The 25,430-nt window shown below is 36.2% G+C and overlaps 1 protein-coding gene across 2 annotated transcripts in view; it reads left to right on the top strand.

The window, feature by feature from the left end:
• The window catches only part of AASDHPPT (aminoadipate-semialdehyde dehydrogenase-phosphopantetheinyl transferase), a 58,855-nt gene that overhangs the window by 3,144 nt on the left and 30,281 nt on the right, over positions 1-25,430 (top strand). Inside the window, exons 3-6 of one of the 2 annotated variants that reach the window (XM_082777265.1) lie at positions 16,495-16,616; positions 17,082-17,243; positions 22,892-22,969; positions 23,909-24,085. In XM_082777265.1, coding sequence (XP_082633391.1) covers positions 16,495-16,616; positions 17,082-17,243; positions 22,892-22,969; positions 23,909-24,067 — 521 coding nt within the window. In that variant the 3' untranslated portion in view covers positions 24,068-24,085. Of the gene's footprint in view, positions 1-16,494; positions 16,617-17,081; positions 17,244-22,891; positions 22,970-23,908; positions 24,686-25,430 lie in introns of those variants that run through there. The other variant, XM_082777264.1, reaches the window with a different exon arrangement.

Here is a 25,430-nt window from a genome sequence, read left to right on the forward strand (position 1 = left end):
AATTTGATGTACAACAAGAGCATGCCATGGAGCAAGTAAGTGAACAAATGAAGCAGTATTGAAAACAAATAAATTGATGTTGTGACCAGAAATGAGAAGTAGCAGCTGAACAGGTATAACAACTATAAATTCCACCTAGCACAGTCCAATCAATTTTGTTGTTAACTTGAACTCCTCGAGCCCCAAGCTGTGCAACAAAAAAGACTGTGGTGGGTTGACCATGGCTAACAGTTCTGCCCTGACCTAGTCACTTGCTCACCTCTATCCCCTAGGGAATTTCAGCAGAAGGGCAAGTGAGGAAAACCTTATGGGTTGAGATAAGGATAAATTAGTAAGTGAAGAAAAATGGGAGCAAGGAGAAAAAGTGATGCAAAGGCAATCAGCACCAGCAGGCTGATGCCCAGCCAGTGCCCAAGCAGTGGCTACTTTTGAAGCCCTTCTCACTCCCCACGTTATTGCTGAGCATGATATTTTGTGATGTGGAATATCTCTTTGGCCGTTTCAGGTCAGCTGTCCAGCCTGTATCTCTTCCTGATCTCTTACCCATCCCCAGCCGATTTGTTTGTTGGGGCAGGGTGAGAAGCAGATAAGTTTTTTTGGGGAGCTAAAAAAAAAAAAAAAAAATCTAAAGTCATTCATACATGATTATGAATAAAATACATGGAAATGTATTATCTTGCATTCTTTACTGTTTTTTTTTTTTTTTTTATCTGGCTGGAAATTTAAAGATACGTTGCTAATAGCCATCTAACAAATCATACAAAAAGTGTTAAATTATTTTTTTTGAGAATAGTAAGCAATTGTGAAGAGTATAGGTTTAATTTCACATTTAGATTTAGAAACTTGGATTTGTTTTACTTCCCCATTTTGGAACACAATGCATCCCACGTTGTAAGGGGATATATTCTTACTCTATTTCTAGTTAATATAAAAATCCTTCAACCTAAATATTAGCTGGCTGTATTTAAATAGTAATATTAATAATTCTGTTTGTAGAGCTTTCTTAGCTTTCTTTTTCTTGTATTTCACTATTTCTTTCTTTCTCATTTCCCTCACATTAAATCACTGAAATACTGAATAAGTTAAGGTGCATTGATCTGTTGCTCATTCTGCAGGCAGTTTCAGGAAAAAATCAAGGTTCGTTTACCTTGTATCTGAGTGTAATCTTCTTTCAGCATTTTTAATCCCTGCTGTCACAAGACAACCTGTCTTTGGTTCTGCAGCTCAGCACACATTGTTACTTACTCTTAGTTATGTCAACTTCAGCAAGCTAAATTTAGGGAAAATTATGTAGTATTAATTCTAATGATAAGTTAAATTTGTTGTTTGGCTTCTGTCACATAGTTTTGTAGTTGCTTGTCCTAGGATTTCCAAATATGCGAAGCTGAAGGTCACGGAAGGATTTGGTATCAGGAAAAAATTTTCATATCAGTGTAAATGTAGGAAAAGAGATGAAACAATCCATTTATTATTATTATTTATTTTTTTTTAGTTTATAAGAACAGAGTTTGGGTACAACATTAAATTCTTAACTTCTTCAGTATCAAGAAAGGCTTCTGACAGTATTTCCTAGCATTGTTGATGGCAGTGATCATGAACTCCCACTGTAGAGCAAATCATGCCACATCACCCTGGACAGCTGTGCAGAGCAGCTGTGTGGATTTAATTTGGGAACATGAGCTGATGAGACAAAACAGTGCTTTGAGATCTTACACAAACAGACTTCAGTGATTTTCCCCAGAAAAACAAAAGTGAGGGTTATTCTGGAGATACTGATTCCAAAGGCTTAAACGATGGAGTGAAATTGGTGTTTTTGTAATACAGTCATACTGCAAAGGTGTATATTGAAATTAGCCCCCTGAAACAAGCTAGTGACAGATACAAGCTAGTAGAATTCCTGACCATATGTAGCATCTTTTTAATGCTACTTTACCCACATCTGCTTCTTTCGTTTTCACAGAGGTGTAGTATATTAGCAAAAAGTATTGGGGAAGTCATTGTATCCACAGTCTGAATTCATGGTAGCAAGCCACACAGCATACACACAGGAATACAAAACATTCCAAAATTTCTGGGTTTGTTTCCAATTTTTGAAGTTCCTTAACTAGCATACTCTGTCCTGAAGTGATTTAGCTGTCAGCAGCTTGTATGGAGCACATCTTTTCTATCTTTTGCTAATGAAAGAGAGAAACTTCAGTGCTCATCATTTTAAGTAAAAAAAAAAAAAAAAGTCTTACATGAGTGTGTGCCTGATCTTGCATTTTCCATGTTACTTAACTTTGCACAAACATTTGTAAAATAAGTTTAAAAATACTATCTCCCAAATTTTAGAGGTTTTGTTTATGATCATGCAGTTTCATTTTTGGAATGATAAATTCTGGTTTTGGAAAAGAAATAAAATAGTAATGAAAAGTTAGTAATGGTATGTGGAGGGAAAGTGAGTTAGTGAATAAGCAATACTAAGGATAGAATTTGTAATTATAGTTTCTGTACTTCGAACTAATGCAAGGAGGTTTTTTCACTTTTTTTTTTTTTTTTCCTGAGAAAGCTTTTTGACAGAATTAGCAGGATTTTTTTTTTTTTCTGTTTTGCTATGTATATAAGCTACCTTTGACTTTACCAACATTGTTTTATCTGATAGTTCCACTGAGTGGTGCTGTTGCTCTGCAGTTGCAAAGTACATTATGTTTCAGATCATAAAGGCTTGCATAAATCTGCTATAATCTCTTTCTCTGGAATAGCTACAAGGACAGAGAGTTCCGTATGTACAGAATACATTACAGTATTTTTTTTAATATGCTTGTTTAAGGACAGAATACTCCATCTTGTGATGTTATTCAACAAAATCTTGAAGTCTCAAATATTCCAATTCTTAACGCTCCTTTATTGTTCAACCAGTGAACAAAATATGTAGAATAAATGCAGTTGCATGATACTCTGTTGTGTAAGTTTTGAGAAATATGTTCATTAATTGTGTACTAGCATATACACAAGCAGACCTTGGTGTACATAAATATTTTATATCTCATCTTAATCTGTTCTATTTTTTTATTTATGTTCATTACTGAAGAAGTCTCTTTCAATATTAGTTTTGTTTATTATTAAAATCTGAAAACTGAAACCTCTGCAAGAATTAACAGTCTTAGGAGGTGAAATCAGGCCACACAAAAAGCTAATTTTAGCAGTGCAAATAGAACTTTTGTAGAAGTCTCTCTGCAGGTATGCAACAGTTCATCTTTTTTTTTTTTTTTTTTCTCCATTAAGATACTGAAATAAATAATGTAGTGACAGTAGGAAAGGAAAATCTCCTCTTTAGGTATGTTATGTTATAGTTTCCTAGGGTGGTGGTATTTTTTTTTTGTTATCCAGCAGGTGATTGTAGATTTAAAACAGGGCTTTAATTTATTTGTTTGGGAAGAATGACTGAGAACAAACTTTTTTTCCTTAAGATTATTTTGAGGTGATTTTTAAAAAGTCATTTGGGAAAGTGCATACTGGTTTGCAGATTTGTTATTGGAATTAGCTGTGGACATCATTTGTCTAGAGAGGTAATGCATGTGAAACTATTTTAACCCTTTCATAAAAGAAATGAAAAGGATTCTAACAGTACTAATAGCAACTCCTTCAAAACAAACAAAACAAACTTGGCTTGTGTTAGTGTATTTATTTTTTTAACTTGCAGACAAGAAATTCTGCAACAAGTGTAAACTTGGTTTAAGTGGTATGTGGCTTGTTGATTTACTGGTCACTTAAACCCTGTAAAGTAGAATGTTTTTAGAGACAATAATTGTATAATAGTAGATTACTGCAAGCATATGGAAGAAAAGTCTACATATTTCTACTGTGCAAATGAATTTCTAGTCAGTAGTACAGTTTCTTAGATTAGATGGAATTACAAAGATAAATAAATGAACAGTTCATTCCTGATCTTTCATCAGCAGCCTGCCATCTTTCATATGTATTCCTTTAAAGTTAGTTTGATCCTGACATCTTTAATCTTAATATAATTTCAAAATTAAATACCTGATATGCAATAAAGTTAGCTTTGTTCATGAGTCTTTTTTTTATTCTAGAGTAGCTTATTACGGCACAAAAGGGTATTTTTTTCTGCATGTGAATTTTACGGGAAATTAATTTGATCTAAAAATACTTCCTGAGATCCTTTTTAAGTATTTGTGAATGTGCATGTGAATGTGCATCGTATGGAGCACATCTTTTCTATCTTTTGGTAATGAAAGAGAGAAACTTCAGTGCTCATCATTTTAAGTAAAAAAAAAAAAAAAAAAAAAAATCTTATGTGTGTGCGTGTGTATATGTGCATATATATATATTTACGTATGTATATTTTGAAATATATAGAATGTGATGTCCAAATACTAGACTGTTTGAGACTGTATTTCTTTGTCTCAGAGAAATACAGTCAGAATTCATTCTGTTTTTATTCTCATTATTTCATCACTGAGGTGAGATAGCACGATACAGGATAGAGACTTTCAAGTCAGAGAGAGGTCACACATGATTCGGAGTATTTAAATCCTACATCAAGATGGAGAATACCATAATTCAGTGGGTGGAGGAAAACTCTTTCCAGACAATTCTGTGTCATTTCTTCTGGCAATCACAAACTACATTCAGAGCAAGTCACACCTGCATCATAATTAGGATGTTTGGCATGAGTCTTTTATTTAGCAGCCATCTTTAAGCTTCTGAAAATGCAATGCTTTTTTAATTTCTGCTTTTCAGGATTTTGTTTGACCTAGAAAGTGCCAGAACAGATTGGAGTGCTTTTGTCCTTCTTACAATACCTTACCTTTCTTTACCTTGACCAAAGTTTTAATTGTTTTTGGTTTTATTGTTGTATCTCATAGCAGGAATCAGCAGCTGATCTTTTGCTAGAATAGACAACCGAATTATTAGGTGATGGTACAGCTGTAAATATGTAGGTGCACTGTTTGGAGAAATTAATCAGGGTTTTAGGTTAAATGCTATTTTTAATTGATGTAGGAGGTTAGAGTTTATAAATATGAAAACAGTTCAATTTCAGATTTACAGTAACGCTACTGTAAAATAGCTAACTATTAGCCTTATTGACCTAAAGCATCATAGTGATCCTAAGTCTTTCACTGAGTAAATGGAGGAATTTCTTTGTTCTTATGCTGTTTGAAGATGGAAAGAAACAGCCATCTTAAAGATGCTTGTAAAGAGCACATTATATAACAATTTTATTATTCTGCTTTATTTAAATTTATAACACTGTTTTAAGTGGGAATTTCCTCATGTTTGCAAAAAACACTTTCACATTCTGAAAATGGATTAAGCACTGATGCTTTAATAAACTGTGAAAGGAAAATTTGTTTTTTTTTGTGACTGAATCTTCTCTTTGAGGGTAGATTTTTTCTGTCTAATAAGCTTATCAGTCCTTCAGGATGTTTTTTTTGTAGGACGACATAAAACCATTTGGATTAAAGTAGAAAATAGTAGCAAAACGTAGAACAGTGACAATGAACTTGTGGAGAATATGTATGTTTAAAATGAGGGAGAGATTAATAATTAAGAAAGGAAAAAAACTTAAAACAGGAGCTTTTCATAAAAATAAGAGAACAAAGAGAAACTACAAGAATGTTTGCTGGGTTGTTGCAGAAGTATCTTTTTGCAGACTGAATTTATAGTAATAACAATTTATCCCTTAATTGGTATTTGGGGAAATTAAGTTACACATTCAAAATGAGAGACTAAAGAGATTTGAATATATATATATTAACTAACTGAAGGAATTACTTCTCAGCCTACACTAATAAAGGTTAGCTTTGGCTTTCCAGATTAAGGAATTCAAACACAAGGATGTAACAGGAGGGCCAAGGTTTCAGTAATTATTATACATATGTTAAGACTTGCTTTTAAAGGAGTTTCTTGGTAACACTGATTAGTTTCCAACAGGTCTGTAGGTGTGTATTTGTTGCAAAAGTTGCAAAAAAGCAGCTGTCTTTATTATGTGCTGTCCAGGGTTTATTTGGATGTTCTCTGTGCAAGGGTTACAGTTTGGAGCTCTCATTTATTAGTTTCAATGTTGGAAGACAATGTTCTAGAGAGGTTTGCAGATTTTTAGTTTGAGTTATGAAATAGTAGAAAATACTGTCAATATCTTAACATCTCCCTTATGAAACAATAAAAAAAAAAAAAGCTTTGTCTGGATTCCCCTGAGACACCTCCTTTTCTAGGAGAAACTTTGATTATTTTTAACAATGCAAATATTTTTGTTTCTTCACAATAAGATTGCTGCTGTCGTGTCAGGTTTTAGAGAAAGTTTAGGACCTGGAGACTTTTGTTACCAGTATAATATTTGTCTACTCTTTCTTGCCGTGTATCAGGTTGGTAATAGAAGTTCTAGGCATTCATCCCTGTTTCATGCTGTGTTGCATTTTCATAGAAAATCCAATCTTGTCATGCATAAATGAAATTGTCACTTGCTCTGTTTAGATTTCAAGTCTTTTCATTAGAATTGCTGGTTGTTGTATTAAGCGTGTTGATCTTTTTCCCGGCAAAAAACAATTTAATAAAAACATGAGCAAACACTTGGAGATCGTATCTGTAAGAGTATTACCCTGCTGAGCTGACCATGCTGTTCTGAAATGTGAAATCTCTCTAGGCAGGGTGCCGAGCTGATTGTTGTGAATGTATCCTGGTAGGCAGGTGAATGCTCCCCACACTGCCACCTGAGCATCCTCCCTCCCCAGAGAACAGAACCAGAAGGGCAAAAGTGAGAGAACTTGTGGGTTTGAGATAAAGACAGGTAAACAAAGCTGTGCATAGAAGCAAAGCAAAAGAAGGAATTCATTCGCTACTTCCCACTGGCAGGTAAATGTTCAGCCATTTCCAGGAAAGCAGGGTTCCATCACACACAGTGGTTGTGTAGGAAAACAAACATCGTAGCTCCAAACATCTCTGCCCTCCTTCTGCTTTTCTTCAGCTTTTATTGAGCCAATATCCCTTTGGTTAGTTTGGATCAGCTGTTGTGGCTGTGTCCTCTCCCAGCTTCTTGTGCACCTCCAGCCTAGTTGCTGGTGGGACAGGATGAGAAACAAAGGCACTGGCTCTGTGTAAGCACTGCTCAGCATCAACTAAAACACTGCTGTGTTATCAGAACTGCTTTCATCACAAATCCAAAACATAGCACCCTGCCAGCTGCTATAAAGAAAATTAACTCTGTCCCAGCCATAAAGAGCACGCTGGCAGAGGTGTATGGGTCATTGAAGTCCTTTTTTTGTTTTCAATTGTGGAACATGCTCTGCTATTGCTGTATTGCAATTGTCTTCCTCTTGCATCTTTTTTTTTTGTATAGCCTATTGGCTCGATAAGAGCCAGCGCCAGCACTGTCTGCTTTGGACCTATGCGTGTATTGATTTTTGTGTTGACAGGGGGAAGGATGCTGAAGGACAGCTGATTGCTGTTTCTTCTTTGTGGGAAGACCAAACAAAACATGCTGGTTTTTAGCTGTTGAGTAGGCCAGACAGTCTTTTGGCTCTTGGAAAGCCTAACAGTTGGCTTTAAATTTCGTTGTTGCTGTTTTGTTTTCAGTGCATATTCTTACATGTACATTGTTACTCTCATGGATGTATAGGAGAGGTTGATTCCCAAATTTAAAGCCATAATATGTACTCATTTTGAAAGGAGGAGAGGAAGAAGGGAGAATATATACACAGAAGTGGGGATATTCTAACTGTGAAAATTATTTACATGCTGTTTACTGTGGGCATAAAGAAATCTCAAAATCAGATGGAATAAACATTTGTATTCTGGGACAGTTTTCTGTGCAGTGTCCTGACCTCCGCAATCACAAGGCTTGGTAGTACTGCTGCAGAGCAAGGCTATAGATCGTTAGGAAAATAGGATTTTATACGTGGCTGCCATTGTGCTAGCAACATATTGAGGTTTTTGTTGTTTTGCAGGGTGACAGAAAGCCTGGCTCTGTTGACACGTTATGTTCCTAAATGTCTGTCAACCTTAAAGAGATGTGGCTGTGTTTGACTCTTTGGTTGTCTGATTTGTATATTTAGTTTTGTTCTTACAACTCACAACCATAATGCCTTTATAAAAGAAAGTCCATTTAGGAGTTTATTTAGATTTTGTGTTTTTGTGTTTAATTTTAGCATGATGCATCATAACTTCATGAGTGTTGAAAGGAAGCAGAGTTCCTGCTGTTGAACAAAATGAGATAATTGCTTTAACTGTTTGATACCTTATATAATGGAAAACTGATTAAAATGTCATTTTCTCGGGGGTAATTTACCTTTGTGCTGGAATACTGCGGCTACCTTGAGATGCAAGATCTTGGAAAGAGTTTAAACAAGAAAAAGGTACAAGCAATAATGCAGACAAGTTAAGAAAGGGTTTCTTACTTCATTATTGCTCATTATCTTATTTTTTTTTTTACATTGTAGCTAAAAGTAAATTTTATTAAAAGAATTCATAGTTTCTGAATCATTCTATTTGATAATACCCAGTGTATTTTAAATATTTTTATTTTCTCTACTTAGAAAGGAGTTAAAGCCAGACGGCATATGCCTTGTGCAGACCGTAAGCTGTCTGTGAATTGATAAGGGATCAGATGTGAATTTGTATCTAGGTAATAATTTCTGATTTTTTTCTTCAATTTTTTTGTCAGGGCCACACTTGTGTCAAAACTGCTGTTTCTCCAGTTCACTTCTGGAGGTAGAGCTATCAGTTAGGTGTCCTTATTTTCTTTTGTTTGTCAGGTCAGCTTGCTTAAAGATTGATCACTGCTGGGCCCAAGGACTACTGCAATTGAAACTTTAGCAGTTTTGCTAATATTACAAGGACTTAAAGAAAGTAACTGCAGAGAAAAATAATATACACTAATTATGCCAGATTTTTTAATGGCTTTTCCATTTTTACAGTCTGGAAAAGGGTCAGTGATTCAAAGGAAGCAACCTCAAGTTTTCTGACTTTCAAAATGAATGCTGCTTTTCTGAGTCATGCCAAGATACAACATCATCAGTGACTGAAACAAGAATAGATGTTCAATATACATACCACTGGGAGAATTTCAGGATAATGGCAGGAAGTAGAGAGACCACAGAATGCAAATCCAATTTCTAATTCACACTAAAGCTGTGTGAGCTAATAGATTTAAAAAACATGCTCTGTTAATTTCCTATCTGGTTCTTCTAAGTCATTTATTTAGATGATTATTTGTCCTATGTTGTCAGTTGCTAAACATCTGTATAATAAGCATTAGTTTACATTAATAAACAATTAGGGCTTGGTCATCTGTTGCAGAAGAAATGTTTTCGCTACTTTGGTTTTCTCTAGAGATGGTAAAATACAATCAAATATGTGGTGCCCTGGACGGAAAGGATTGTCAGCCCAAGAACCTCAGTATGTGCTCATCCTATACAGTTCATTAGCTTGCAGGATTTATAACCAGCCTGTTTCACTGTACTAAGCAGATTGACTGGTCAATACATCAGTTGCTCATTTTGCTAGCTAGGCTAGGCCCATTTGCCATCTGAAAACGAACTTGTATGTATTGATTAGATATTAGTTCTTGATCTGTTCCTTTCATGCAGTTCAAGGCAGTTACGATTGTGGGGCTTTTTGCTTGTTTGTTTTTAAGGGATTAAATGCAAGGCAGTTTTTTGGCTTAGTCTTCAGAGAAAACAAACAAACTAACTTGGTTGTCATTTAAGTGGAGTAGATGTTATTAAATGTAAGTGGCTTGTTGGGGGGGAGCATGCACGCATGCTTCTACACGCTTGCCTGCATGAAAGATGTTTGTTTTCCAGATTTGATATTGGATTCTTCCAGTGTAACTCACTCCTTTCTTCTCCTCGCTCTTCCTGAAATTGCCAGGGTAACTTATATTTTAATGTAATAAAGGAACTTAACTTTTGATTTAGTCTTTTTTTAATATATAGAAGACAATTTTTGAAAGATTACTAAGACTGTATTTGTAAGGATCTAATGTGCTTTAAAGTTTATTAGAAAGAGAGAAAGCTATGTGTGTGTGTATATATATGTATAGGTAAAAAAAATCAATTGCCTTCACAGCTTCACTAAATTTTGCATTTAGTTTATTCTGTGAACTCTGTCTTCGAATTTGTGTTGTATATAGGAGCATGAGGCTTAAGTGTCTGCAGAAATGAAATACATCTTGGTCTCAAGGATAAAAGTTCTAGATTCTCTTGTGAATATCAAACAAATTTAGACACCAGCTGGAGGAACTGGTCACAGATCTGGTGGATGAAGAGCCTTTCCTATATTGGCTACTCATCCTTAAGGAGAAAGTTAATGAATCTTTTGGGAAGGAGACAGAACTCTACATATTCTGGGGAAAAAATACTTTTAAAGTTGGGATATTGAGCAGCTAGGCCATCCAGTCAGTTTTGTTCTAATGCTAATAAGCATACATATTTGTATTTGTTAAACAGATACTTGGAACAAATTGTTGTAAGTTAATTGTATATTATAAAAAGAAGCTACAGGATGTTTTGGTTAATGTTATTAGAGATTTCTTGTTGAATCTATTTGCTTTTCAGTAAGATGATCTAATATAAAAACAAATACTCTTCAATATTTACATGTGGAGTTTGTTGTAGACTAGAGAAATGTTTTTGAGATTTTTGTTAATGAACAACTGCAAAAAAGAATGAATTTGCAACAGTTTGTGTAAAGGGAGGAAAAGGAGTCAATTACAAAAACATCTACAAATGAAAATATATTTTCAAACAAGAGCAGGGGAAACATCAATTTGCTCTACTATTGAAAAGCAAATTAAAATATTTCACAATTTCTTATAAAAAGAAGCAATGTAAGTGGTGGAAAGTGTTAAATACAAGCTAGTAAATGAACTGGCATAGGTGATGTAGAAGTATCTATAAAGTATCTATTGGATGTATTTGGAAAATTTACATTGCTAAGAATTACCACATTCAAAGTCTGCTGTTAAGTTAGATTTTCATAATTTTTATAATGAAGTTATCTGAACAGATGCATTCATTTTGGGAAATAAAAAGACAACATTTTTATAGTTGGGGTTCTATACTAAAAAATCTTTAAGGTATTAATAAATGGTAATTATGGAAAGAAATAGATTTTTGACAGAACACTCACAGTAATCAATATAATATATTTCAAAGCAAGAAAACTCTTACATTTAAACTTATTTTTGTCATTTCTCTTGACCCAGGCAAGTTTGATGTTTAATTCAGAAATGTCATCCCCATCTCCTTGTCGTGTTATTACCTTCTGTGTCACTGGCTCAGCTTTTTGTCTCCTGAAATGTATTCTCTCATTTCCCCTTAGAATCTAAATCAGATTCTCCTGATTTCTTTCATTTCTTGAAACCTTTTCTCCAGCATTTTCACAGATCTATTCCTGCCACAATTACTTTTCTTCTCTTAGAGAAAACCAGCAAAAGTTTACTGTCTGTTCTTTCAGAGTTTTAACAGTTGATGGGTACAAGGATCTTTTCCCATTAATCAAAACCATCCATTGAACTCGCTTACCAGTTTTCCCTGCTTCCAACTACACTTATTTTTCTTACTTTTCAAATCTTGTATGCCAATGTCTTATCTGTCTTACCTATTCCTGAAATCACAAAAATTAGTTTATTCTGTGATGATCCCCCACCTAGTTAGATGCCCCAACCAATCAGATAAGTATTGTACAGTTTCCTGATGCCAACCAATTTAAATAAGTGATTTACGTTTCAGGGGAAGAAAAAAAATCAGATTTGCCACTGAGGTGGACAAGAATAGTTTAACTGTGTTGGATTCTGCTTTTTCAGTAGCTCTAACTATAAATTACAAGAAGGAGCATTTAAAGTGCTGTTAGTGAAGTTTTTCCACGTAGTTGAATTCCCAGCTAATGTTTCCTCTCAACAAGTGTGTTTTGTTGTGGTTTTGTTTCGATAACCCTGATCACTGCGAAAGCAGTGCTGGGTTATGTTACAAAGGACTCGGTACTGTGTGAACCCAGCTGTGTGGCTTCTTCTCGGGAGCTTGTTAATGTGTGGATGTTAAGAAGCACAGGCAGATCAGATGTGCAATTTTCTACAAACTATATAGGTATGTCCTACAGGAACCCTTTTTATTTACTACTGAGAGCTAAATAAGAAATAGGGGTATGGTTACATAATTCCCAGTGAGAGTCTGGCCTTACTGCTTTTCATTTAATCCATAAAGACAAAAAAAAAAAATAGCCCTGGAGGTATTTCTGTTGTATGTGTGCACTACAGCAAAGCTATCTGTTCCTTCAGAGAATCTGGTTTTCTAATTTATTGTCAGTTCATGTATTTCATGATCTTACAGTTCATGGATCTTTATTTTAAAGAAAGTTCTCTTAGAGTTTGCTCTTGGATAAATATTGAAGTTTGCTTCTAGCTTTGTTCCTTCCTCAACTCCCAGGTTGTGAGAGATGTGGTGGGTTTGCTCTCCCACCTACCCCCCTCAATGAGATGGGGGAAAAATAAGATGGAAAATGCTCATGGGTCAAGGTCAGGGCAGGGAGATCACTCATCAGTTACTAGCATGAACAAAACAGACTTGATGTGGGGAAGATTAATTTATTACCAATTAGAAATACAGTAGGGAGGTGAGAAAGACAAAAGTCCCCTCCACAGGCAGCACTGTGTGTATCTGCTGTGATGCGGTCTTGCATGGACAGCAAGAGAACAACCTGCTCCACCATGGTCCCCTCCATGGGCTGCCGGGAAACATCTGCCCTGCTTGACAGGGCTCTGGATAGTATAAGGCCCTGTTTTCAAAAGAAGATCGGACCAGATTGTCTCCAGAGGTCCTTTCCAACCTAAATTTTTCTGTGATTCTGTAAATCTGCCTCTGATACTCAAACCGATGTGGAAAAACAGACAAGGCAGGCTGTAGTACTGCTAGCAATTTCTTGAGAATAAGAGCCCTGGCTCCTGTAATCTGATCCATTCCTCGGAGCAAAATGACTATACTTTATAAAGAAGGAAACTGGAGGGGAGGGCAGTTCAGAGGAAAGCAGAGACTGAGCTTTTCAGAGCTGGGGAGCGGCAGCTCACTATGTAAATCTGAACATGAGCATCCAGGAGTTGAACAGGTGAAGAAGTCTAGGACAAAAAAAAAAAAGGAATAAGGAGAGAAAAGGCAGTACTGCATGAGTGTGCTATACCCTTGGTATACTAAACAGTTTAAGTATGAAGTGCATTCATGTTTTGAATGTGTCATAATTTATCTGAAGAAGCAGGTGCACCACTACCCTCCCCTTAAATACCTGAGAGAAGAAAAGGAAGAAAAAAAGAGTTTGGAGCATGTTTTAATACAGTCATTTGATCACAAAAAATAGGCCATTTAAACTCAGCAAGATGAAAGACCTTTCTCCAAGTTGAAGATATTTTTGTTGTTATTTTTCGTTGTTTCATGGAAGTTGGAGTGTCAAAGCAGATGGATGTTTCCTGTGCCTTGGTCATCCATCAAGACATGCTTGGCATTGTGGTTGCTTTTCTTTTTTTAGTATCATCTTTTTCTCCTGAAAGGAACGTTAATTCTGTCCTGAGATTGTTCTGGATCATTCCATTAGCTGGCTACTGCAACTGTCAATGTAATTTCTGAGTTAAGATGTTATTTTCCACTGTAGTCTATAAAGGAAATTAAGGGCATCTCTAAAATGTCACTGTCATGTATTGTATGATATATACAGTATGTCAGGTTTCATTTTGAAATATGACATGGAAAGGAAATTGTCAGAAAACCTGCATCTCTGCTTTAGTGTGGCACTAATTCTGCCAGATCAAGTATTACTGCAGCCAGTATCTTTTTTTTTATATAGTGCTTAGATGCTTGTAGAAGATGACTACTTTATAGAGGAGGTTTAGTACCTTTATCCCTGGTTTAAGATGGGGAACACTAATAGAAAGAAGGGAAGTTACTTGCCCCTGGTCATTCACAGAATCATTGACAGAACTCGGGTTAGCATCTGCGTCTTCATTAAGTGATAATTTAGTGATGAATTTTCAGAAGTAGTGTATTGTTTGGGAGAATCATAGACTTGCTGAGGTAGGAAGGGACCTCTGGAGGTCTGTTCCAACCCCTGCGCAAGCAGAGACACCCAGAGCAGGCTGTCCAGGACCACGTCCAGGTGGCTTTTGGAGATCCCCAAGGGGGAAACCCCACAGCCTCTCTGGGTAGCCTGTGCCAGGGCTCTGTCACTGACACACACAGACACTCACACGGGGGAAAAAAAAAAAGTGGTCCCTAATATTTAGACCAAGCCTCCTTTGTCCCAGTTTGTGCCCATTGCCTCTTGCTCTAGCACTGGGCATCACTGGAAAGAGCCAGGCTCTGTCTTCTGTGCACCCTCCCTTCAGTCACTTGTAGACTTTGGTAAGATCTCCACCGCCATCTCCAAGCCTTTTCTTCTCCAGGGGGAGAAGTCTCAGCTCTCACTGCCTTTCCTCATATGAAGGGTGCTCCAGTCCCTTCAATCATCTTTGTGGCTTTTTGTTTGACTCTCTCCAGTTGTTCCATGCGTCCCTTGTACTGGGGGGGCCATAACTGGACCCAGCACTCCACGTATGGCCTCACCAGTGCTGCGTAGATAGGAGGGATTGCCTCCCTTCATCTGCTGACAACACTTCATCTATAGGATGAATAGGATACCAGTAGCCTTTCTTGTGGCAAGGGCATATTGCTGGCTCATGTTCAGCTTGGTGTCCACAAGGACCCCCAAATCCTTCTCTGCAGAGCTGCTTTCCAGCTGGGTGGTCCCCAGCATGTCCTGGTGACTGAGATTGTTCCTCCCCAGGGGCAGGACTCTGCACTTCTCCATGTTGAACTTCATGAGGTTTTGTCAGCCCACCTCTCTACCCTGTGAGGGTAGATCTGGATGGCAGCATGGCCCTCCGATGCATCAACCCTTCCTCCTGGTTTCATGTCACCTGTGGATTTACTGAGGGTGCGCTCTACCCCCATCATCCAGATTGTTAATGAACATGTTAAACAGGGCTGGACCCAGTGCTGACCCATGGGGTACTCCTTTTGTTACTGGGCTCCAACTAGACTTTGCACCTTTGGATTTGGCCATCCAGCCAGTATTTGATCCACCTCACTGCTCACCCAGCAGCTTTGACAGCTTCTCTGTGAGAATCTTACGGGGGGCAGAGTCCTTACTGAAGTCTAGGAAGACAATATCCACTGCTTCCCCCTCATCCATCAGGCTGATGACTTCATTGTAGAACCTTAGCAACTTGGTCAGCCATGGCTGCCCTTTGAATTCATGCTGATTTCTAATGATTTTCTTCTCTTCCATGTGCCTAGAAATGGTTTCCAGGATTAGTTGTTCCACCACTTTTTGCTGGGATTGAGGTGAGGCTGACTAGCCTGTAGTTCCCTGAGTCTTTTTTTTTTTGCTATTTTTGATGATAGGAGTGACTTTTTTTTCTTCCAGTCTTCAGACACTTCTTCCTGTCACCATGATCTATCCAGGATTAAGAGTGGCCTTTCAGTCAGGGAGGTGAGATTGTTTTGCATTAAATACAACTTTTTTTTTTTCTCTTTAACATGAATATCGTATTACCTACAAAAAATTTGTCTCAATATGTGTAATTGTCTCTATCCAGATTTTGATCATCCCAGATAAAGAAAATAGATTGCTTGGTGCCATTGTCTGTGTAACCAGCTGTAAGCCATGTTGGACAGATTGTATGGAATACTGATTAATGATACAGGTTTGGGGTGATTAGTCAAGTGTGTAATGAAGTCCATAGCTTCCAGTGCATTGTAGAGATGTCGCTGATCAATATAACCATACAATCTGTAGTGTCTACTGTGAAGTAAATCCCAACTGCTGGGGAAAAGTGGTGTAGTCCCTGAAAAGCTGTGGCAACAGTACACAGCTGTGCTTATTTTGTGGGACACTTAAATTTAATCTAAGGATTTAAGGCTTTTTTTCCTTTTTTTTTCTTTTCCCTGTGATAAATTTGGGAGACTGTATTTCCACATGTGCTTTAAAAAGTGTTTCTTTCGTATTCCCACCGTCAAAGGACAGGAGGCAGAATAGCTTGGTGAATTTTGACAAACAGCATGCTGTTGTATAAAGTGTTACTTAGATCAAGCTGTCAAATATTGAAGATTGTATATGCTTGTTTTGTAGAATGTTGAATATATATATATATTTATATGAATTCAGAACTGGTCAAATACTGTCTTTTTCAGAGATTGCTGAAAATACAAAATATGTTTGACTCATATCACATTTTTATGTAGTAATTCTGCTACCGGAATGTTCCTTTTAATACTATGTCCTGAAATGTCATCAATATCTGCTCACTGCTTTGAGGCTATGTAGAGTAAATTCAGATTGTAGAGCAGAATTGGTTCTTGTTTTGTTATGAATGACCTTTTTTTTTTTTTTTTTATAGCAATAACATGAGGTGATTTATTTACTTACTATTGTTCTATTAATATTTCTGTAAATATTTTTTCTAACTTCTAGGTAGCAGCTCAATTCCAAATTTCTTTCACATCATGAAGCGACAGTTTACTGAGACAGAGTGGGGTGTGATCAAATCTATGAATAATGAATGGATGCAGCTGGATATGTTTCATCGGCACTGGGTAATGTATTGCTTCTCTATTTAACAACTGCAATAACCTTCAAATTCCTATTTTGTTATTATTTTCATTATGATAAAATTGTATACTTCTAGAGTTACATGATCATATGGAGGTTATCTTTTATAATGTCAGAGTAAATTTAAGAGTACTACCACAGATGACATTTCTAGGATTTATGACTAATTTTAAACACACACACAGAACAAGGTAAAGGGTTCTTATCTGTATGTACCGTTCGTAATTGTAGTTGCCTGTTCATTATTACACAATAACTTAGGAATAACAAGGCTGATAACTTTTTTTTTCTTGGTAACTGGATCAGTTTATCCTGACATTTACAGTGGTGTAAGCCTTAAATTTATGTGGCCTACATTGTCTGCTCCAAAGTAGTGTTTACAGAGAAGTTTGGTTGACAACAGCCAGTATGAACAGTCCGTATTCTGAAAACAACATTTTATGTTATAGGCCCTAAAAGAAAGCTTCTTAAAGGCTATTGGAGTTGGAATTGGCTTTAATTTGCAAAGAATTGAATTTAATGTGTCTCCATTGCAACTGGAAATAGGGAAGGTGTATAAGGAGACTCAAATGTTGCTGGATGGAGATAAAGAAGAAGAGTGGACTTTTGAGGTAAGAAATATTCAAATTATTTGTTTTAATAATAACAACCAGTCTCAATGCCTTAATCAAATTGCACATTTGATGTCTTAATTGTAGCTTCACACCTTTGTTTTGTATAACCACATTGCAAAGATACAAATTAAAGCAAAGGATATAAATCAGCAGCATGTAAAAATATTTCTGATCACAAAAACACCCCAGAGAGTACATTCATTATGACGTCTCTTTATTTTTTCTGTTCCTCAAATACCTTTCTGGCACTCTAGGGAACATCTTAGAGCATGCAGGAAGTGCATTAAAGTGTATTCAGGCCTGACTTCTGAAATTTTGAAGTTCTTTGGTTGGTTGAGAATGAGACTAGTGATTAACTCCATTAAATGCTTGAAATGGAGAATGTGTCTTCAGCTCTTTGGTGTATTTATTTTTCTCTACGTGCTTGTATGGACAGAAAGCAATGGGGTTTTGTGGGTTTGGAGTTGAGGTGTGCTGGCTGGCTGTTGTGTGTGGGAATGGATAGATGCAAAAAAAATGTCTTTATTTGAAACATTAATTCGGGTTCAGTCTTTTTGGGTTTGATTGTGGTTTTCCTTGCTTGCTTTTTCTTTCTTGAAAGTTACTGAGACTTGCTAGTAAAACATCCACGAAAATGGACCAATGGCATCTAATGTGGTTTGAGGGGTGGGAGGAGAAAGAACTGGTAGGTATTGTGATCTTATATTATTTAAATGCCCTAAGAAATTAAGCTACAAAAAAAAAAAAAATAATCCCAAGAGCACCCTGGAGAGCACTCTTGTCTACCACTGAACAGAAGAAATGCAAAAGACGTGACTTGAAAGTTTTTTATAAAGCGGGCATCTTGCTTCAGGCTGTCCCAATCTCTGTCTGCTCTAAGTTTGTGCAGTAGTCATATTGCTTGCTGTCTACTGACTTTGCAATTCTATTTCACAAAATAGTCAAGCACACTTTTCATTTGAGTACTCAGCTTCCAGTATGCTTTGAAACATTTACATTTTGAAAATATGTATGTTGTTGGACACAACTGTCCCAATAGAGTTTGTCAAAATAAGTTTTCTAGTGTGCACAGGTTTTATGTAGTATACAAAGTACATAAATTATAAGGAAAAAAAAGGAATAAATATGCCACAAGTTAAATGTTACAGATATGACTTCCTCACACTTCATTCCTTTCAGCATTTCTAGTTACCTTTGGATTTCTATTACTTTAAAAGTCTGCCCATGCTAAATCAGTTCTCATTCTAATACTGCCATGCTCTCTAGGAACTGAGCATGTCATGAAATCCACCAGTGGGAATTACAGACTGACAAAAAATATATAGAGAAAAGATTGTGACATCCCTTATAATAAGACTGTTGTCTGTATAAATGCTAACTCATTGTCAAAGAAGCATCTATCTCTTTTGACTGATGTCTGAATCTACGAATTTTGGTCTTAAGTGGCATGCTGGTTGTTGAGTGACTGAAATGGCTTGAAGTAGATAATGCAAATAACTCCCTGTATTACTTAAATGTTTTTTTTTTCTATATTAGTCGAGAATTACTTCTAGAAGCTTAATTTAATTTTTGTCTGAGGAATGTCTCATCTCCCATGTTCATCTCCTACTTCCCAAGAGCACAGCCTTATAACTAGGCAGGTTGTAGTATCTTAAAGAAAGAATTTATTATCAAGTTTAATTTAAAATATTAGCTCTGTTGGGTATAATTTCTTTCAAATATCAGCATTAATTAAAATGAAATTGGAAAAAAAAAATATCACTTTTTCAGTTACCTATCCCAGCCTAAAATTAGGCATCACTTTGCATTTAAAAACCACTTGGGTGGAGAAAAAATTGTGTGTCCATTTTGTTACTACCAGAATTCATATTTTTATTCGATTATTTGGCCTTGAACCAAACTATTGAAATAACTTGTTACTAGAAAACACTAATTTTGAGAAATATGGGGGAGTCATTTGAGGGGATGGGATTACCTTCAACTCTTCTTGAGGTAATAGGACAAAGAGTACAGTAGAACGTCATTCAGAAACATTAAATTTTAAGATACGTCTGCTATCTGTGTGTTAAGTATGATTTGTTCATATAAGTGTTCATATAAGTAGTGTATGCTTTGCTCATTTTAAAAAAGAATAATTTGTTTAGTAACAGTTAAAAATATCGTAGTCAAGTGAAGAGCAATTTAGTATTTGTGTGAGGTTGTTAATTTAGCATGGAGTCATTACTTGTTTTATTTATTTTTAATATTATTAAATAGTACTTTTTGAAGAAGAAAATCTTTCAGGATGAAGTACTAGTTAATTTTAATAAAAGTGAAGGAAGTGGGTCAATAAAAATTCTGGCAAGTTTTATAGTTTAAAGAGTTAAATATATGTCTACAATATGTATCTGTAGCAGACTTTTTCTATAGAAAAAAAATCTTGTTACTGATATGCAAAAATTTAAGTGTGTTTGTGACTTTTTAGTCACAATTTTGTTACTCAGGAATGATGCTTGGATAGCACTTACTGGAGCCTTTATTACAGAATTTAAAATAGGGAGCAAACCAGTTTCCCATCCCAGTTTTCATATAGGCAGTTCATACAGGAAGCTTCCATTTGTCCTAAACTTCAGTCAGCATTTAGAATCACCTGCCATCACTGCTGCTGCATGAATCATTGTTCACATTTTTTCACAGCAAATATTTGTTTGGCTTGTCTGTATGCAAACACCTTACTTCCAGAACATGGATTTCAAACTGGAATTACCTGGGTCAATTAGAAGCATATTTGGTAATTGTTGTTGGCATGCAGCAGTAATGGAGTCTTTCACCCTCAGTAAGAGAAGTTCGTTCTGTTGTATTGTCAGGAATAAATAGGAATGAAAATTTTTGTTCCCAAGACTAGCTAATCCAACCAGATTTACACAGCAATCAATTCTGCTGACTGGAGGTGCAGTTTTCTCATAAGCTGTTCTGTTGAGTGAACCCAGACTGATTTGAATCCCAGACACATCATTCTGTTAAGCCTTTGAAGTGAGGCAATTATAATTCTCATTGTGTCTTTAGTTGGAACAGTTCCAGTAAGTTTGGTTCAGAGAAAAACAAATTGTTTTCTGTTTCACAGACAAAACAAATGTATCTTAACAAAACAAATCCTGTGCCTCAGGGGAGTTCCTGTACTGTCCTTTTTGTTTCCTGTGCTGCTCTTTCGGTTAATCTTCTATTTCTGTGTAAGAAGTTGAATTTGATTTATATGACAGTGTATGGATATGAATATGGAGGCTGGTTGTTTTTTGGTTTTTTTTTTTTTTTGGTCTCTCTGCTGCGTTATCTCCATAACATAAGGGTTTTGCTGCTGGAGTCCGGAAAAGATCTCATTCCTTTCTGTATTTTTTCTGGGCTTACAAGATGAAGGGCCTAGTTTATTACGTTTAATTATAAGATGCTGGGAACTGTTTTGTGTTCTCTAATGTACTGAGGACATGTGAACTAAATGACAAGGAGCCTACTGAACTATGCACTGGGTGTGGTCTCTGCAGGACAATGGTCCCCCTTACCTAAAGAGTCACCTCCTGTTTAAACGATGCTTTGAGCTGACAGAAAATGATTTTGTTGACAATATGTAGGAGACTTTACATTATATACGCTTATAGTTGCAAAAACAAGAAATAATATAAATGTTCACTCTACAAACGCAGATTTCAGTACCTTTAGCTTAAAGCTGTAATGGTTGTTTTCAGACTTTGACCTGCAGATGTAGGCCACTGTGTGCTGTGCTGTGTGCACAGTCTCATCAGTCTTCAACCTCTTGGACAGGCAAAAATTGAGAAAAAAGTTGGGCGGTGATTAAGGTGATAAAAACTGGATATGGTGATTTTTTCCATGTAGACAAGCACAGCACATTGCCGTCCTGAAGCTTTATAAATTGTTTGCCAACACTTGATAAAACATCTGATAGGCAATTTTTTGTTGCTTTTTGAATAAATTACAGAAGTACGTTACATGTACGGATGATGAGGTAGTATTTTTATCCTTGGCTTATTTTCAGTCTTGTGACGTATTAAAGGAGTAGAAAACTTAATAAAATATTTCATAGCAAGTACAACTATAGCTCTTGCAATTACAAGAAATACAGTTCACACTACAGGTTTGTTGGCATTTTCTCTGGGCATCAAATATTTCTACTGATACAAAGTTGAAGTAATCAATCATTTTCTTAGTAGCACTTTGCAGGAAGACTAAGCAACATGAGCTTGATGTTTTTGGTTTTAAATGAGTGACAAATTTTGCTGCTAAATCAATCAAATACGCACAACTCAGGTGCTGAAGTGACTGAAGTAAAAACACACTTACACTCCCACACCAGCACGTATCTGCCAAGACACCCATATCTTTGCCAGTAAAGTCCCCCAGCCTTGTAGTTGTGCTACTACACATGAGTAGAGCAGCTGCTGTCTTGGCTGAGCTGGGCTGCGTAGATCTGAGCTGAGCATCTTGGCACCTGTTTTATATACAAGGCTACTGGGGAATCACAAAAATGGTATTCTTGCAATTGAAATCTTTGAAAATGCTATATAGCAGATGAGCTGTAGGAAGCCTGAGGCAGACTGACAGCATTATTTTAGACGACATTTTGCTTAGATAAAATAAAAAAGGCAAACAATAACCTGCCAAAAGAATGGGAGGACATCGTGATGCTTTCTTCATATAACATGGTGCGTTGGAGTATTTTCCGAGGAAGTGGAAATGAGTTCAGTCATACACCTCCAGAAAGCAACCAGACTAGTAGCCGACATTGAGATTAATGGTGACATCTAAATTGTTAATTTTTCTAGGTAAAATTCTTGCCTTCAAGAATTCTTCAATTCTTGATTTTCATTTTAAAAAGGTTGTGCAGAAATGGTGTGAAAAGTTTTGGATACAGAACCAAAGGAAACATTTTTCCCTTCATTAAAAAAAAAAAAAATCAACAGTTATGACTTGACCATAGAGTAAACATTATTCAGAAATAATAATATATAAAAGCAGATTCTTTCGAAATAAATTGTTTCGGATGAATTATTAGTCTTTCTGAAGAGGAGGAGGACTTTTAAACAAAATTATTAAATTATATATACTATTAAAATATAGCTATTACATAGTTATAAATTTTGTGTGTGTTTGTGGAAAAGGGAGTTACATTAACACAGAGCAGTGCTCAGACTGTCATGTCAGAAATTGACAGTTGTGGCCTTACATGATCCAAGAGTGAGAGAGTCACTGGTTTAAGCTTATACTTTTGTTGCTTTTCAGAATACCCTCCAGAGAATGTTCACAGTTCATCTCATCAAAAAACATATGGTTAAAATAGTTTGTATGTCTTGTGACTTAGAAGGGACGACTGATAAAGGAAGACTGAAGTCCCAAACCTGCATGTAAAAGTCTACAAAGGAGAGAGATGATGCTAACCTATAGTAACCAGTTCAGCCTGGCTTAACTGTATCTGCATCCTTGAGCTCTTGAACAAACCTGTGAAGAACTATTGCTTTCTGAATGTCATTAGTTTAAATTATTTTAAATAATGCTTTGGTGTTGTTCTGAACCATATTCTGACTGTACATATAGTCTTTGATGGAAACAAGAGTAAAGGAAGTGTTTCTACATTGCTGTTTTTTTGTCTTTACTAGGAAACCCGGTTAGATGACTATCATCATGTTGCAGTGGCTCTTGGGAAGCAGGAGGGATATGGACATCAGCATTCTGATGTAAGAAATTAAGAAATGTTTGCAGGTCTTCGGAACTAATCACTTGAACGTAAACTTAACCTGATGCCATATTTAAAACAGTCTATAGTCTCAGATGTAGGGCCAAGGAAAATAAAGCTTACCTTAACCACAGTGTTAACCAGGTTTTTCATTGGACTGTTACCTTTAGTCCTATTGTGCCTATTTCAGAAAAGTGCTGGGAAGGACTTTGTTTAAAAAAAAAAGTGTGTAGACTTGATTTAGAAGAGGCACTTACAGCTTCTGTCAGATTCATGCAACTGTACTATTTGCCTTGCTGGAATTACACATGCAGGTAGCATTCAGCAGACTGCACAGTAACACAAGCTCAGAAAAACAAGCCTGTTTTTCTTTGAAATACAAATTTCCTTGAAGTGATGAAACTAATAGAGAGACCATGACTCACTCATCTCCAATATTGGAGCTTAATCTGGATTTAGCACTGGGAATTGTGAGTTGATTGTTACAGCTTTTGTCCTTAAGTAGCGTGAGTTTCTGGGAGGAGACTGAATGCATGCACAACCCCAGTGATTGCTGGTTTTAAAAGGCATACAGGTAGGCATTCCTCTATTAGAATAAATCCTGATGCTATCATCTCAGATAATCATGTCTGCTGTAGAACAAAGGAGTTTGTTTTTCCTTTTTCTGGACTTAAACATTCATTCTGTGGTGTTTGCAGGACTCCCTGTGCCTTGTTCTCTCAGGTTTCTGACGTGAGTCTCAAATAAAAACTTGCTTTTTCTGTGTGCCCTATTACATGTTTCTGTGAGTTAATGTACAGCCTAAATTAGAGACAGTGATGTTGGTCTTAACTGTAATACTTTCTTATTCAGTAACAATATGCTGTTTAAACCGTATGGGGAAGGTTGCAGGAAGAAAAATTGAGATATACTAATTCATGTAAAATTGTGTTTTCTGTAGGTGTGTTTCACGGAACCTAATCAACAACAGTTTACATTATTGACTTTTGAAGATTTAGTCGCATCTGGTATTCCAATTGCACCTGAGGATTCTGCATGTTGGGACAACTTCTGTTCTAAGCAAGAGACTCCAGTGAAACAGAGTTCACATTCAAGATAAGAATGCTTCCAAGCAGCGGTAAGGGGGAGGGAAGGAATTGTCAAAGCTCTCATGCTGTTCTTCAGGTTGTGGAAATATGTGTACATGTATAAATGAAAAGTGTTTTTCTTCATTTAAAATATTTCCTTATTTAACAGTCTGATATTCACCTTTTCGAAAATGACATTCTTTATCAATATTTTAAAAAGATGCATGTTTCCTTGCTGAAGGAATTCTGAGTGAAGTCTAAGCTGATCACGTTTCTTTGCCTTTGGTTCTCACACTTAAATTAACCTTGCTAGGAACAAGGAGCAGAGCTACAAAATACTGTTGATCAGTCAACAAATTTAATAAATAAAAGTGTATTTCTGTACTGTATGACAAAACTTACATTATGATATGTTAAAAAATGTTATGCCTTGTTTAAAAAAAAAAAGTTTTATTCTCCAATGGGTGAATAAAACCAGAGGAATTGGTACAAATCCTTTTGCTGCTATTATATGACACAAGTGTTGTACAAGATGTGAAATTTGTATAATAGCAAGCAGAAGTCTGAATTGTACTACCCTGGGAACAAAATCTATGTAAAACTAGTTTGAGGCAGGGAATTACCTTAAATTTCATATTAATTTCACTTACAACTTTGGCTAATTAAACCTTTCTATATGTAACTTATTATTTGATTTTTAACTTTTTTTCTCTTTTTTTCTCTGGGTGATAGATGTGTCAAACAGCAGTTAGATTTTCTAGGCTTGCATTTACAGCTTTACAGTCCAAGACACTAAGTCATGGGAAGAAAACAAAACAGAACATTTGTTTGTTTTTTTTCAAATGATTTTTCAGCATCTGAAGACAGAACATTTTACTGTGTTACAGTGAATTACAATTTTTAGAAAAGAGCTATAGATTTTGAGTGCAGCTCCAGAATATTTTATACCGTTTTTCAGAACAAATACTCTTTGGTAACATGGGTCCCCCAAGTGCCATAAATACATTGTAGTCTTCCTAAATGTAAGAACCTTAAAGACCATGTAGTTCCAACCCTCTGCCATGGGCAGGAACACCTGCCACTAGACAAGTTTCAAAGCCCCATCTAACCTGGCCCTGAACACTTTGAGAGATGAGGCATCCACAGCTGCTCTGGGCAACCTGTTCCAGGGCCTCGCTACCCTTACAGGAAAGAATTTCTTATTCATATCTAATTATCTAATCTAAATCTATCATCTTCTAGTTTAAGAACATTCTCCCTTGTTCTATCATTATCTACCAGAGTAAAGAGTCTCTCTCCATCCTTTTTGTAAGACCCCTTTATATATTGAAATGCTGCAGCAAAGTCTTCCTGGAGTCTCCTCCAGGCTCAACATCCCTGCTTCTCAGCCTTTCT

Source organism: Aythya marila, assembly GCF_965140915.1.
Source record: "Aythya marila genome assembly, chromosome: 1".
Taxonomy (NCBI): domain Eukaryota; kingdom Metazoa; phylum Chordata; class Aves; order Anseriformes; family Anatidae; genus Aythya; species Aythya marila.